Below are 17,238 nucleotides of genomic sequence, written 5' to 3' on the forward strand. Positions count from 1 at the left end.
CGCACCATAAAATAAATACATCCTTGGCCGGAAATGGGTTAATCATAAGTCATAACAACTTGTTAGTTTATTACAGTTTGTTTATTTTAACTTTTAGGTTTTTTTAAGTTTCAATTGGACAAAATTAATCTTATATCCATTTTTAAAAGTTTGATTACCGAGGAAAAGAAATATTTTCAGCCGGGTCTGCAACCACGAAAGAGCATTTTCATGTCTCGTTGAAGTACCGAATAAATTTAGAGTAGTGGTGGAATTATAGATAATGAAATAGTAATATTAACAAGCAGTGACTCCCCGTACTGCCTTCGTCACGACGATGAATTTCCATGCGACTTCCCCCATCTGCTATGGTGTCTTGCTATTTCCCAACTTCGTATTCTTTTCATCACCACCTTTCCTTCTATAATATCAATTCTTTTGGCATTTATTCCATTCTTAACTCCTCAGTCATTCCCATCATTAAAAATCTGTTTTCCTTTTCATTGATGAGTCCGGCCTTGCCTTATAATCGCTGTATATAATTAATTTTAAGTTGCTTGCCATTGTTTGTAAATGCCGTCTAGTTTGTATATATTAATTTTAAGCTACATAATTTAATTTAACATCCGTAATTGTAGAAATAAATAGTTTATGCTGATATTTCAATAAAATATAAAAAAACAGTAACAAGCTAGTATCTAAGGTGGCTAGTAAACATATCAAGTTTCTGGCTAATATTTTAGTGTTTTCATAATATCTGGCCTGAAACAATTTATAGAGAATTTGGCCCTTTAAACTATTCTGAATTTATTATTTAGTTCTAGTTTGATCGTTGTAAATACAACACATAATTTAAAATAACAGCGTAACGTTTTTTTGGTAACACTTTTTTCGGTTATGTGCCAGGGCTAAGACATGAAAATGTCAAAAGTGTGTTAGGTGAAAAAAATTAATAAAATTTAAGTTGCTTACTTTTGTAATAAAATATAATTATAATATTATTTAATAGGATTATTTATAATATACCTATTTTTAAAAATTAGGACTCTAACCCAGAGCCTCTGGGGGTGATATATCACCCTGTTCACCCCCTGTAAATAAGCCAATGTGCTAAATATGGAAACACACCCGTTAAAAAAGGACGTACTACCATACCACAGTCCACGCCAGTTTTGCATGGATTTTATTTGCTAGATTCATTTACATTATATATTATTGAAGTAATTTCAGAGCAAACGTGAAGAAGTAAAATCTAGCGTGCTTGTTCATGTCATGCATTTAATGTAATACTATATCTAAACGTTATGTATATTGATAACCAAAAGTGTGGCTAAACTTTTATACATGTTATAAGTTAATACTAATCTAATATAGAGCCTAGGATTTCAACTAGAGATGCTCCCGACTAAGAAAAATTCCAACCCCCCCTCCCAATCAAAAGGTCTCTAAATTCTAATGACAATATTACTGGACAATCCCTTGTTTAAAAATGGGAACAAACGACACTGGTTTGTGGGAAGTTAAGGGCCTACCAATGCCAAGGCTATCTGGGGACCTAGCTCCTATCTGGGCTAAAATCCAGACTATATTAATCCGTGTCAACGTGCACGTTTATGGCGATAGTGATAAGCGAACTAGCGGAAAACGAATAAGATTATGATAATATTGACAATTTAGTATTACACGTGCGCGCACGTAGGAAAAAAAAAGCGTCTCCTGCACGACATGTTTTTCGATTGTTAAACGATACGTCCACTTTGTTATTAACGTGTGTATATGTATATTGTATAATGGATTAGAAGGCGGCGGCGGCGGTTTGACTCAAAAGAATTAGAACCGAACGACTGGAATACGTTCTGCGCACACCGCGATCGGTCTTTCTTTTACCACGAAGAAACTAGAATGAAAAAAGAAAAAAGGTTTTCGGCGGCGTTCCATAATAGTATATCCGCGGTATTACTGCACACTACACACAAATAATAATAATATTATTATTATAAAAAAAAAAAAAGAAAATTAGAAAATCGTTCATCCGGATTTACCTGATAATATTATTATGGTCCATAGTATTATACACACACACACCTATCAAGAGACGGCGACACGACAACGACGATGGAGCACGGGTAAAAAATATTAGGTACACATTATGATAATATATACCTTATATAGTAAAATATAATATAATGTACGCGTGATGTCGCCGCCGTACCTGATGTTGGCCGTCGTAGTGCCCCACTAACGAGTTGGCGGCAAACCGTCTTTGATCTCACGCTCTAACTCCGCCCTGAAACGAGCAGCTCGAAGCCGGCATACACACACACACCCGGTGATCACGGCGGCGGGGTGGGGTGCGTGTGTATATTTTCTTTCCCTCCGGTGTCCGCATATATGTGTGTGAGGATACGCCGTGCCGCCGCACAGTGTCCGTATCCGCCGCAGCCGCCGCCGCGTATATTATCGCGTCGTTTGTTGTTGTCGCTATACTTATATTATCGCACCGGCGACGTACCCCTTTAATTCGTCCGTTACAGCAGTCCACGCGCCACCATGAGAAGAGTTTCCGGACCGTCCGCGTTGATCGTCGTTTGGCTAGTCGTTTTTGCCGCCGTCGTCCATTCGTCGTCGTCGTCCAGCGTTATGTACGAAATGGCCGATTTGGCGTTTACACGGCTGGTGGCGCACAACTGTTACGAGGCGTACGACCCAGAAAAATGCAACGAGCTGTCCGACATGTCGGCCAAGGACGTGCGGCTGTACTTCGGCGGCATGTTGCCCAACGACACAGTGGTGGCCGTACTGCCGGACGGCGACGCTCAGCTCACCGCTAAGCCGCGCGACGCGTTCCTAGTTCTCGACCCGTTTCCCGCGTACAAGTTCGGCCACCCTATGTTCATGTTCTACGTGGACACCGCCGTAGACGTGAGGAAATGCGAAGACACCGAAGGCATTTACTCGGGTAAATGATAACGATAATAACACATGGGACTTGGGTGTAACATTAGATACAAAACAGTTTCTACGAGCAGAGATGGGCATTGATACTAAAATGGCAATTATTTGACTATTCAAATATGTGGAATTGTAAAATATTCTTATTCGAATCGGAATATTCGAGCTTAAAACCCTAATAAATAGTATTAATAACGCCATAAACCATCAAGTAGGTACGTATAAAATTAAATCATTATACAACTTTGTGTATTTATAAATTACACTCAATATGACAATATTTATTGATAATCTGGAAAAATAGTCACTAATTGAGACTTAGTTTTTGTCATCTCTGCATATACGATCAATAAGTGATGAGTATTTATTTATCTAATAGTAAATATATGAAGTTATTTACACCAATCACATAATGTTATTATTTATATTTATTTACTTTGGGTTTGTTATTTGAAAACATTTTATATTCAACAACTCGATAATGTTAATGAGTTTTTAAATTTGAAGAGTAAAAAGTCGGTAGTCATACAAACTGACGGGTTCGTAGTTGGTAGGAATTATCTTGTTCGAAACCGATCTACACGCATTATTGTTAGTATTAGTTAAAGACTATTTGTTTTGACGTTTCTAATCGTGTACTCTTAATCGGGAGGTCTTTGGAGTACTTCGATATGATTAAAAATTGGTAGCCGCGTTACGCTTAAGTTGACAGCGTTTAAATAAATATATTGCAGTAATTTTGCGGGGCACAAAAAAAATATTAATAGATAAATCATTAAATTTAAAAAAAAAAAATCAAGGCCGGTTAGATAATTCGTGAAATCATATAGTCAAGAGTCATGGGAGGATATCGATGGGTTTGATTTTTGCAAACAGTTTTCGGTATTAGATATACAACATGGGTATGTTGTATGTGTTGTCGTGAGTCCAATATTACGTGTTAAATAAAAAAGTAGAATATATAATAATATTATAATGATGTATTAACGGTTGTAAATAAAAACGAACTAATCATTTATTTATAAATAATATACGTATTAATAATAATAATAATAATAATAGAAGAAAATTAATAAAAGAAACCCGTATAGTAATGGCCAGTGGGTATTAGAATAATGTATTTTTCCCACCGACTGTCAGTGATCGGCAAAGCTCAAAGAAACTGCGGCGGCGGGTCGGTGGGTGTGAGGCGCACGCTGGCGCGAGCGCGGGGGGTTAGCCACGAGCCAACAGGTTTTTGATGTGTGCCGCCGCCCAGGCCTTCGCCTTTGTGGACCAACGCCGACGCCGCCGCCGCCGCCACGCACAGGCTACGTCTCTGTTTTTACTCTGATCACTGTACTACGCCGACGACATATACTATAACCGCGCACCTGCTGCCGCCCCTTTAGCTCCTGCACCGATTGCCGCCGCCGTCCCTGCTCCTGATCCCGACCGCCTTCATTGATGGTACCCATTCGCTTCACTGTAATTTCCCTATCATTATCATCATCATCATTAACACCGTTCTAATTCTCCTCCCCCCCCCCTCTCTCTCTCTCTGATGCCATAAATACGTAGACTGCACTCGGCTCTTAAAATGCAGACAGATCGTGTCCAGCGAAGATTTATCTAAAATCATATTTTTTATTATAGTTTATAATCATACAGTTTTATCCTCGACTGTTCGTTCTCAATAAGCGTCGTTTGTATAATTTGCAAGCGGTTTTTTTTTTAAAAACGTTTAACATTTTACTGCGTGTAAGAATGATAATATCCTGAGAGTTAAATATTAATAGCTGGTAAACCAATACGTACTTCTCGGTAGATATAAATGTGCATATAACAATTATAACTCATAGAGACAGTGTAATGCGTTACGAAGAGCAAAACAAATTATAGTATTACTGTCATAATGTTTTAACTATTTAAAATTAGTTATTGTTCAGTCACCATTTTCAGTAGTTACTTTTAGTACAAATAAAAAATATAACCACCCGATTTACATATTAAAATTGTTTAATATTTACATATAGCAGAAATTATAACATTAAAACGATTTAATTCAGTCACAAACCTTAAGGTAATAGTAATACTGTAGAGTAGTTAAAAGTTAATAGTTTGTAAAAAACGAATAACATAATAAATATGTTTAGGTATAATTCATAAAAAGTATGACCAATTAACCCAATGGTATACAATTTAGATAATGTATTAATGTGAAGTAACAAATTGTTTTATTAAGAAATTCATTTTACCTATATTTTAATCTATAAGAATATTATCTAAGATTAAATTTATTGATTTTAAAATATACTAAAATTAATGCTTACTGAATACTGATTGCAGTAAACGTAAAATATACCTTCACGATCGTCTAGACATATAAATTACGTTTTAGTAGTTTGAATAATATACATACATTTATACCTATGTGAGTTTTTCTGTTTAGAATAGGTTAAACTTATCATAAACACGTCTCGTGGACGAATTTGAATTAAATTCGTATCGACCGAATAATTCGTTTTTTATTTGAGAATAAATAAAATGGTAATTTATTAGTGTTAGCTTGTATCGTTTTTTTTTTTGCAAGAGATTTATTGAATATGACAAATTTAACAATTCTAATTAAAACTTAGTGTTTTGGGTATACCTAACTTCCCTAAATTACCGCCATTGAATAGATGTAAACATTATAATTCATGACGTATTAAAAAGATAGCATAGATTATTATTAATATTGCATTTGAATAACATAATAAACATATTCAAATAAAATATATATTAATAAATCGATGGTAAATTTAAAAACTGTATGAAAAATGCTAGATATAACAGCTATTGTTATGCAATCATGTATGTGAAGCATGTTATATCACTGAAATACAAATTTAAAAAAACAGACTAGAGGTTGGTAATAATACGTCACCACGTAAGTAGTTATGCCGTGAATAACAAAGGTTTGTATTATGTAACTTTCACTCTATATATTTATCATATTAATAAAATTATTTTTGATACTACTATAAAAAGGCCTACTAAAACGTTTTTTTTTTAGTCAAAAAAGAAAAAAACAATATAAATTATTCTTTTTAGTTAAACAAATCAATTTAACGTTTTATATAAGGCATATTGTTTAAGTTGCTTTATTTTCAGAGTTCTAAGTAATTATTTTCTATTTGAATTTTCAGTAAAAATAATAGTAATGTAAATCACAAATTTTATCTGCAGTAAAATGTAGTCCAATATTGGTAAAGGAAAAGAGCAAGCACAGGCTGGGGCATACAAGGGATTGAACATATTGGGATCGGGGTGGTTACAGGTTTTCAGGAATTCTTTTTATAACTGAGAGCGATATAATCACTGTCGAATAAACGCTTCGATGCATTATAAAAGTAAAAATGTGTTGTTAATATTAGGGTTGTTACGCATAGAGTAGACCGTCTGTTTATAATAATTAGCTGTTGTTGTTTCCTATTTAACGTAAATAATAGCATAATGAAACGAGTTTTCATTGTACAGTATGTACATATTTTTGAAAAAATTATACATGTTAAAGCCCCATTCTAGATCTACCTCCAGTCTAACTATTAAAATCTTGAGTTCTAAATTTACGCTAAAAAATTGAGCACAGAAATATTCTTCACCTCTTGTGATGTGCTTGGATATTATTTTAGTTTGTCAAGGTATAGTAATATCCGTATACATTTGAAGATGATTCGACTATTTTTAGGTTTTAAATTGAATAATATGTAAACTTTTTCATTATTTTTCTCTATTTTGAATAGGAAGGGTTGAGTTTTTAAAATGTTTGGCCAATAAAGTACCTTTTAGTTACGATTCCTGAACTATAATTTATTGATACTTGAAGAAATTGGTTTAGCGTTCTAGAAGATATCGTTCATAAGATATGGTTCAGACACAAAAATAAAAATAAAAACACATTTTTATAAAAACAATACCTTCTCAGCTCCGCATCGAAGCTAAAGTATATATTTGAATCAAGTGTAATTATCGTTAATATAGGAACAAAATTAATTTACACTCGTAGTAGGAATAACTAAAAAATAGTTGTTCCATCTATGCATTTTATTGTATTCATTTATTAACTATATGTTTGTCCCGTATATTATTTTCACACTCATGATATGATCACAGAACAATAGAGTATTACCAACCATTTAAAAATTAATATTAGTGAGATTGAGTTGGGTAAATGTGTTAGTTTTTGTGATTTTATAATTATAACGGCGGGTTCTTTGTACAGTACCAATGCAATACTGTGGAATCTACACAAGTAACCAGCCGAGGAATGCCAGAGTTACATAGGTGTATAATCCTGATGACTGTTGTATATTATACGTTTTGAGGTCACGACAGAGAAAAGATGCGCCGAAATTCGGCTGATCATTTTTAATGAAAGTCAATTACCCGATGGTATACTGTCGCCGCGTCTAGAACGGCAATTACACGCCAACGTTATTTTCTTGTAACACAGGGCACCTTCCTCGACCTGTCGGCAAAATAAGGTTAAGAATTCATTTTTGCACCGGAACGTCGTTTCACGTAAAAGGTTTTTTTTTAAAACCGTTTATTGTGTCTTTTTTTATGTAAAATTGCATTATTTTCTTCGAATACACCTTTGCGATATTATTATAGCTTGTATCACCATACACCCTCCAAACTCGTCTAATACATCTGATGTACGTACACACGAACACACGTTATAATAAATGTCACGACGACGTACCCCTTGCCGCCCCGAGCGCGAACTTAGATTGAGCGTTTCTAATGCGTGCGACCAATACACATTGCGTATGCACAGTGGAAAAGAGATACAATACATATATATTATACATAGGTAGAAGGGAAAAAAATTGAGAATAAAAAAACCAGTTTGGTTACCCTTGAAATAATAATACAAAGGTGGGATGTAGTGTACTCTAATTGTTTAGTGTGTAATTCCTTTTGAACGGGCTGCGGTGCCGCTCGTTTGATGTTTGCCGCCGACAGAAGCTAGTTGGGTGGGTACGAGGCACAGATCTACCGGTGACGTCACGGAAATCACCTGCGCTTGCTTACGGTGTCACGCCGAATGAATACCGACTAGTAAATCCCACGCACTGCTTTTCACACCCTTTTCCTATAAATTGGTATATATTTATATCTATTTCGACCGCATTCTACGTGCGCTTTCCCCCAGAATTAATTTTTACCCCTAGGCCGGATATCAGCCCTAGCCCATGTAGCTCTAGTACACTGCGACTAGTCAATTCCAAAATTTGCACACTGAACACCTCCAAAGGCGAAAGTCATCCGCATTACAACATTGCATTAAAACGTACGATTACAGGTATAACCATAGACTATGTACTACTATGTAGTAATTATTTTTTTATAATCTTTCATTCCTAAAAAATAACTAGATCACATAACCAATGTAATATAAAAAAAACCTTATTTATTGAATTATACGATGAGTTCAATAATTATTATTTCCCATGAAATACCATAAATAATTGCATTCCCCACAACAATGTTAAAATAGTATTATCCCAGTAAAAATATGTAAAGTCAGGTTGAGTAATTGCCAATAAAATAATACGGAAATTTCTGTGGCAAAAACTACCAATTTTGTATAATGCATTAAATCGTGTAATCTTAAGACTTACAAGTAAAATCTAATAGTTCTTAACACTCAAAATTGTCGATAATATCTCATTTTAAATATCATATTTACGATTGCCTCACTTATATTTACAATTGTCCCACTTCATGTGGAACATTACGATTTGTATTACCGAAACTAGAAAGTTTCATCTTTCAATAATATTGTGTTATCATGATCCTTACTTACATAATATAAAAACGGTTCGCTTGGGTTATTGCGTCAGTCGGGATTATAAAGTACTATCAAATCGCTCAGTTGAAAGTTGGTACATGTATAAGAATTAAGGGTGGTCCTTATATTATACAATATACATGACTCCGGAGTGTTTGAAATTCGAATAATTCGATCGGCCTTACTTATACAATAAACATTCATGTTCAAATTAGAATGTTATAGTAAAATAATAATTATTGTTCTAGTGCTTAGTGACAATACGACAGTGTGCATGCAGATGGTACGTAGCCGGTGGTGCAACGAACGACCGATGACGTCGTCGTGGGACTGTCAGGTGAAATTTTTGCCACTAGTGGTGCCCACGCGCAGCGCCCGTCTCCAAGCCGACAATGTGCTTAGCTGTGTCGACCACAAGGACACGTTCCTGATGAACTGTCCTCGAATCCGAGACGATGGCGCCGAGCTGTCTGACGAATGCAACCACCTGAAAACCAACACCAGAGGCTGCGATACGGGCAACTTTAAATGTTCCACGCACAAACCTACCAACCAGGTACAATAGTTCTATAGAGTTAACCACATTTAACGGTACAACCGTTTTAATGACAAAACTATTCAGACAAAAACAACAAAATTATGTGAAAATCTAATTAAAATTGCATAAACTTAAACAATTTTGTGAAATTTTTTTTTCAAATATAAAAGGAGGTGGAAATCGTTTAGCGTTTTACACTCCAACTTGACCTATTTTTATGACATTACAAAAAGTTACAAAAACTAATTAGGTATTTTTACTCTTTAACTATATGACTACTATACAAATATTATATATTTTTTAAATATTTAATACATTTCTGCGAGGATAACTGTAACGAAGCCATTCATTTAACTTTGTCGCAGTTAAATCGACTTTGTAGTTCTTAGTAAATCACTAAAAAGGAAATGTTGATTGTCTAAACTAAAAATTCTACCACTGGCCCAAAGTTTAGATTATAATAAAACATTAAGGGTATCCACACTTCATGCAGATACATCAATACGTGGATATGTCCTGATAATTATATGATTATTTCCGATCAATAATCTCTTTGCGATATATGATAGTATAGTCTTAATTATATGTTCTGGCCAAACGTTTTTTAGTAGTTTTATAATATCTGGCCTAAATTTATCTACTGGCAACATTTATTTATATTTAACATTTCTCATAAATCAATTTCCGTGGTTCGTCAGTAAGGAAGTACCTACCTAACAAATTAATTTGGCTATCCCTATATATATCGTTATATCCTAATATATCATTACATCTTTATTTATCCTTATATCCTAATTAGGAGTACCTAATCGCTTATCTCTAATCTCTTATCTTTAATACCTTATCTCTAATCTATCATCTCTTATCTGATAATTATTTATTAGCTCTTTCGTTCAAAAAACAACCGCTGTATCGCCCCACACGCACATATTTTATACGGTAACGTTTAGAGTTATGCACGCACAGATTTTCTTATTGACCCCAGCTAAAAATCATATCCATGTCAATATGTATATTCCTATGTTATTTTGGTTGAGAGTAATTAAAGTTTAAATATTATTAAAACATAATAAATAAATTAAGCACTATAATATATTATGTTTTTAAATTACAATATTCAAATATAAATGATTATTAAGAGAATTGAACCGTTTATTTTAAGAACCCGCATGTTTAACGAGAAGGCGCTCCTCACTTTTTAAAGGATATGAATTAAACGGTTTAATTGGTCATAATTAGCGCGGTGTATGTAATGTATACCGTACCTATATTATGTTGTTATTACTTGGTCATGTACTTGCAAAACAAATTGCTATAACCTTTGATAATTAGTTCTAACTTCTAATCATGAGCATTTTTCGAGGCGAGATGAAGGGGGTATTTTAACGTGTTTAATTGTTTTGATCCAAGCAAGCTCTGATGTTATGGACTAATATTTAGTTATAATTAGGTCTAAACTTGATTGGGTTTTTTTAAATAGATAGTTATATAAACAAACAGCTGATCCCTGATCCCTCTTGTTTTATTGTTCGTGATATGGCGGTTAATGAAAATACACACGAATTACCCGGCGTTTCCCGAGTATTTATTTATCTCGAAAACTATACATTTTACTTTAATATCGATAGTTTCGATTACTTTTACATATCGAACCGTCCTACCCCGACTCCTAAAGGTGATATCTACTCCTACAGAATAAGTTTGTAGTTTGCAAGTCTCATGTGTACTAATTTTGATTGGAATTTTTCCAGGTTTTTTTTTTTTTATTTTGTACTCTGGAATCGGTTTTGAATATTGGTACGAGGCAGAGGTATTTGTGTAGTGATGCTATAAGGCAACGCTTCACCTAGAACATACAACAATAAACTCGTTTAATTAGATATTATTATAATTCATGTTTTGATTAATTCAATAATGTGCTGCTTCCGATTACAGTAAAATCATGATTGTTAAAACCTTTACTATTGTTTACTGAGTACTGTTAAAAATTGTATTAAGTATATTATTTTGTTCTGTGTAGGCTGTAATGTTGTTCGGAGGTTGGAACCGAAATACGGCCGACTTCGTTACTACATATGATTTAATGTCTCTAAAGGATCGGCTGGTCTCCTGGGGGTTCTCAGTTAACAATATTCGTACGTTTTTCGCAAACGGTTTAGGCATGGAAATTGATGATGGTGAGTTTGATAGGGTTTTGATATTTATATAACACCTAAATCCAAGCAAATTTCAAAATATTAACAGTTGTTTTGTTAAAAGACGGCACTGAATACTCAACGACCATGAGCAACGTCGAACCGGCTACTAAATTGAACATCCGGAGGTACATCAAAGGCATCTGTACAGCTCCAAGGTGTGCGGACACATTCTTTTTGTATTTGTCAAGTCCGACCAGAAGGGACGGAAACGCGTTACTCTGGGACGCCAACGGTAACGGAATTGTGAGTAGAAATATATTTTTTATTTATATCAATTTTTATTTTTTGCGAAAAGAATTTTTTTTTAATTTTACTCTTTTTTAAATTTCCTAGTCATCAATTTATTGAAACCCTAAAATGTTTGGAGTAAACTCCAAAATTGTTCATACTTTTGATACAAGTATTATTTAAAACTTGTTATCAGTCCTCTTTTGTAAGAGAATTTTACTCTTTAAAATGGCTACTTGGATTTGTTTTTAATTTAAAAAAAAGCTTATGAAATCACTTATAAGTTATATAGCCAATAATGAGCTTGAAACTGTTGTTTTTAGTATTTATATACAAGGTGATTTTTTTATCATGGGCCACTCAATCTTACTGGATTTTATAAACTATTAAATTTTTTTTTTTCATAGTTTTTTTTATATAATGTGATCTCAGTTTTCCACACATAATAGTTTCTACCCCCTTCCCAAACTAGTTTTTTGATAGTAACTTTTGAAACTTAAATGGTAACGTATATATTTTTTAAACTTTTTAAATTAGGAATATTTCACTAAAAAGTTTGACTGGTTGATAACCAGTTTTGGACAACTATTTTTATAGTTATGAGAGTTTAAAAGTTAGGATTGGAGGAGAAGTGTGGTTGAGAAATGCGCGTATATAAAAACACCAGTCAAAATTTTTAGTAGAATATTCTTAATTTAAAAAGTTTAAAAAAAATATACGTTACCATTTAAGTTTCAAAAGTTGCTATAAAAAAACTAGTTTGGGAGGGGGGTAGAAACTAGAAACATAATGAAAAATTTAAATCACATTATATAAAAACTCTATGGAAAAAAATAAATCAACTTTTAATTAAACTCAGTGAGATATTGAGTGTCCCATTATAGAAATCACCCTGTCTATAATAATTTGTTGCCGTCATTTCCCATACATATATCGAAATTAACAACATCAAACATAGAACTATTTTTCGGATAGCCGTTGATTTCTTTATTCATTCTCACATAACAATCTAGTTTAATAATTAAATTAAAGATAATATTTTTGTAGGCTTTCTAACTACTTATTTAGCAAAAATAATTTTCGAATAAAAATTAGACTACTTACTTTTTTTAAAAGTAATTGACTGGAAGGAACATGGCGGACAGTGCCGGTCGGATACCCTATATAGCTCTAATAATATTTTTAGAATATTTTTCCTAATGAAAAACTCAAAAACAAAAATAGCCTAATATAAAAATTAAATTAGTATAAGTGAGATAAACATACTCACTTTTTGTAGGCTGTGTGAATAAATGCTTATCCCAAACAATTATAAAACCAATAAAATAATAATAAAACATCTAATAAAATGATCTAACGGTTAGGTTAGAGTCTAACTTAATCACATACAATGCTCTTACAAGTGTTTTATATTGAAAAAAAGCTGTATTTTCAGAATATTAATAGTATGTTGACTTTTGTTTCTTTAATCGAGTCACTTTCGTTTTCAGGTGGAAAGCGACGAAATATACTTAGCCAAAGAGTTCTTGCACGATATATCACACTGTACTGCTCGTCGTGTAGTCGTGTTCGTCGACCAAAGCTATAGTGGCATGTTACCACTTCATGCTCAGTTCTCTAGAAGACGTATCGAGAACGTGATGATCATACCGACCACGAGGATGGACGACTGGACGCCCAGGCATAGTTTCAACGCTTATATGAGAGAGGCCAGTCGAATGGCGTGCCTGTCAGAGTACATTAAGGTGAGATGGTATTATTATATAGGTTCAATGGTGGTTGTGTTATAGTGTGAACACAATGTTTCGGAACGTTTAAGTGTTTGTCGGTAAAAAATTTAGGAAAAATACAACTCAGACAATGCCAGAGGGGTGAACACAAATTAAAAATAAATCAATAGCGCGTAGATACCCGTCCTAAAAGAATCAAGGACGTCCGGATTTTTACACCGGCAATTATTTAAGTAATTATGTTCATCACACGACTCTCAATTTTTTAGGCCATGGTATTATTATCGTTTAATTACACATTTTTCTATATACCTATAATTAATTTGTATAGTATTGTACAATCGCATTTTCCTTTATATTTACAGTTACATTGTGATTTGTGTATAATCTATGATGTTACTTATAATATATAGGTTCTACGGTACCCATAAATAATTATAATAATAAATATTGCGTGAGCCAATTTGTTTGCATAATAAAGTCCAAAATAATCAGTTAATATAATATACAATATGTCTTCAGGTCACAATATTATATTATATTTGGATAAAACTAGCATAATACATTGACCGACGCGTTTCGAAGGAGCTGCGAAAATTAAAAAAAATCAAATCTGCACAATTCCCCGCTATTTCCGTTTAATATTATTATTTTCAAAATTATAACTTTAACGAGTTACGCACTATCTAAAACGAACGAGTTGCAAAATAATTTATTACACTCTTACATTATAAATTGTATGCGATTTTTTAAAAATATTTTACTTTTACCGTATTATTTAAATATTGCTTGTATAATTTTTGAAAATGTATACGTGTGTCTGTGCCTAAAGATTTATCCGTTTCGAAACTTAGTCGAGCTAAATTACAAAATCCCCTACCTGTATAATCGCTGGACTAGTCAACAATCTGTACGCGTTAAACCCACAAAGTCGAATTTAATTGTTAGTAAAATATGTTGTAATATGTGTTATGTTATTTGATATAATATATATTTCTTTACCGCATTGTTTGAAAGTATGCAAACGACCGGTTCTCCGAATATAGGTATAATTTGCATACACGTGCAGCAAGTTCATATGTATACATGTCCAAAGCGATATTGGCTCTTGGGTGGTTTTGATAAAAAAAATGTTAGCTAACCTGGTCGTGGTGTCCCTTTGATGTTTCCCCGTGGGTAATGCGGGACTTATGTTGTATGCTGGTTGTACATATTCTGTATATATTATATATTATACATATTCTGTATATATTTATATATGCGTGTGTGTGTGTGTGTGTAGTCGGCGCAATATCTGCAAATCTTTAACGTTTGCTTGCGAAAATCGAGATCTGGGAAAGAACACATGCTGCGTCGACTAAAAATCGTCAACAAATTAAGTGCAGGGGGGCTGTATGCATTGGGATTATTTTTTTGTAAATAAATACACGCGCATTTTTAATAATATAGAAACGAACAAATTTCATTGTAAGTAGTAATCCTTTTCACAAAAATAACGCAGGTTTAAATCTTGCTTGTTAGGTTATACCTACTAATTAGCAGGATTAAACAAATATTTAAAAAAACAGTTCATTCTATTAATATACATAAAATAAAAATATTGACTTATGATCTGTTATTACAAGTTGCTGACATACCTGTTCTTTTTTTCGTATTGGGCATGACTGCATTTTTAAAACTCTTTAAATAAGTAAAGTAATTTATAATTACATTTTTTTTTAATTTATAAATAATAATGTTGTTTAATTATACCAAAGAATTATTAATTATTTTTTTAGTTCGATAAAAATCCAAAATTCGATTACATATTGAAAATAAGAATTAGTAATATATTTAAATGAAAACACAACCTTACCTAACCGGCTTAAAAACCCTAAGGGATTCCGTATTATAAATTAAAATTTATCATTTATTATTGTTTTATTTATTATTTAAATGCTTTACTTTTTTAGCCGTTTCAAGAATCTCAAATAATGCCGCCAGTATTTACCGGAATTTTCATGGAGCAAGAGATGAGAAACATCACAATATCAGGCGTCAGACCTTGCGTTCAGCGATGATGCATTTTTAATACATTAGTCATTATAAACAGATGGTATTCTTTTGTACTACTATTATTATTATTTCATGGCTATACGTGAAGTATTAAAACTACAAATATGTTGTTCTTCTTATTAATTTATTTTTTCCAATTTTTATTATATATTATATAAACGGCCAAAAAAATCGCCTAGGGCGTGGATCTTCATGATATAGTCTAACATATCGATCTATATGATAATAATATGTTATTATGAAAATCGTGTTAAATTTTGTCCACTATTTAGTTGTATACATTTTTTTTTTATATATTATTATTATAATGTTATATTATTTAATTTAATTATACGACTTTTATTTATATAGATTATAGGTACATACTATATATATGTTTATATTTTATTTTTCAACTTTTTTTAAAAATCGATTATGAGCTATGATAAAATACAAAAAGGAACCTGTGCATAGGGACGAACGTAAATTCCTAAACAAGACTTAACAGATAAAATAATAAAAAATATAAGCGATATAAACCCACGAACAATACTAAACTTACCTAAAATTCAATAGATATAATATTGTAGAAACACATACGGCGTACCTACACAATATTAATTTTATTAAACCAAACTAAAGTTTTTAAAAGTCATAAATTACAGTATATTATACCTAAATAACTAAACTTATCTTATATCATTTTTAACACTATGCAGGAACTAATGTATGCATATTTGTACCTTCTAGACTCGTGTAGGAACTTACCATGTCCCGTGCATAGTGCGTACTGATGAACTGTAAGAGTATGTTGTTCCAGATGTAACGTGTCTGTTTGAACAACGACCTAAGTGCAAATTTTTTGCAAATGGGTTTATCACAGTTCTGGAATCAGAACAATGCATTTATTAGGTCAATATATAAGATTGCGAAGAACCAATTAATTTGTCAGAATTATCCTGGTTTTATTTTGTACGTTAACAATTGTTAAAAAATTAATCTTTTTAATTCACTCTTTTGTAAAATGTGACTTTTTGTAGTTAGGTTCGTTCTTTAAAAGTCGCGATGTGCGTTAACTTTTATAAAATCTTAACTTTAATCAACTATTTAGAATTATTCCAATTTTCCAAATTAAAAATATTAATACAACTAGCGATGGGAAAAATATATAAAAAATGATGTGAGAGTCGAAGCAGTAAACTAAATAACAAGAAGTAATCTAAACTAAATATATGTTATAATAGGGAAACGGTTCTTGCCAAACTAATAATATGTGTAAGGGGGTTTATAAATTATTATTTGATTACATCAATTTTGTTAAACTCATAAATCATAATTAAAAATTTAATTTTAAAACTCATAAAAAGTTATTAATATATTTATACATTTTTATGAATAAGCTAAAAAGAACTATTCAAGTTATAGTATCTAGTAGGAATGAGATCTCTATAACCCCATCTAAATTTTTAAATCAGTACCAAAAAAATGGTTCTACTATTTTTAAATCTTGAAAAATGCTAAAACATTCTTCTTCTCCTTCACCTTCACACAAACTGTTTAGGGTCGGCTACATTTGCCCTAATCTTCCACTCGACACGATCTCCCTCATCATCTTCTTCGCATACACCAGCAGTCCTTTGTCCTCATATAATTCTCAAGTGCAGAAGTAACTTCCGATTCCTCTCTTCTCACAGCATGCTCAAACAACTTCAGTCCATTTTATCTCATTTTGCCTGCTATCGAAACAAAACCTATACA

General features: G+C 32.5%; 1 protein-coding gene across 1 annotated transcript; it reads left to right on the forward strand.

Annotated features, from left to right (window-relative positions):
* The first annotated feature begins 2,388 nt into the window (after positions 1-2,388).
* LOC126835654 (uncharacterized) lies at positions 2,389-15,774 on the forward strand. Its single transcript, XM_050568382.1, has 6 exons — positions 2,389-2,938; positions 9,001-9,308; positions 11,311-11,467; positions 11,550-11,731; positions 13,207-13,461; positions 15,399-15,774. The coding sequence occupies exons 1-6, from the start codon at positions 2,530-2,532 to the stop codon at positions 15,504-15,506; spliced, it is 1,419 nt and encodes a 472-aa protein (XP_050424339.1). The 5' UTR covers positions 2,389-2,529; the 3' UTR covers positions 15,507-15,774.
* The last annotated feature ends 1,464 nt before the right edge of the window (positions 15,775-17,238 follow it).

This window comes from Adelges cooleyi, unplaced genomic scaffold (assembly GCF_023614345.1).
Source record: "Adelges cooleyi isolate 19-005CV unplaced genomic scaffold, UGA_ACOO_1.1 ACOO_flye_CR_arks_rails_tigmint_CR_PRNA_23, whole genome shotgun sequence".
Taxonomy (NCBI): Eukaryota; Metazoa; Arthropoda; class Insecta; order Hemiptera; family Adelgidae; genus Adelges; species Adelges cooleyi.

Excerpts from the sequence above, each read along its gene's own strand:
- LOC126835654 (XM_050568382.1), top strand. The coding sequence starts at position 2,530 with ATGAGAAGAGTTTCCGGACCGTCCGCGTTGATCGTCGTTTGGCTAGTC. Across the intron at positions 2,939-9,000 it reads CACCGAAGGCATTTACTCGG|TGCTTAGTGACAATACGACA; the intron begins GTAAATGATAAC and ends TTATTGTTCTAG. Across the intron at positions 11,468-11,549 it reads AGGCATGGAAATTGATGATG|ACGGCACTGAATACTCAACG; the intron begins GTGAGTTTGATA and ends TTTTGTTAAAAG.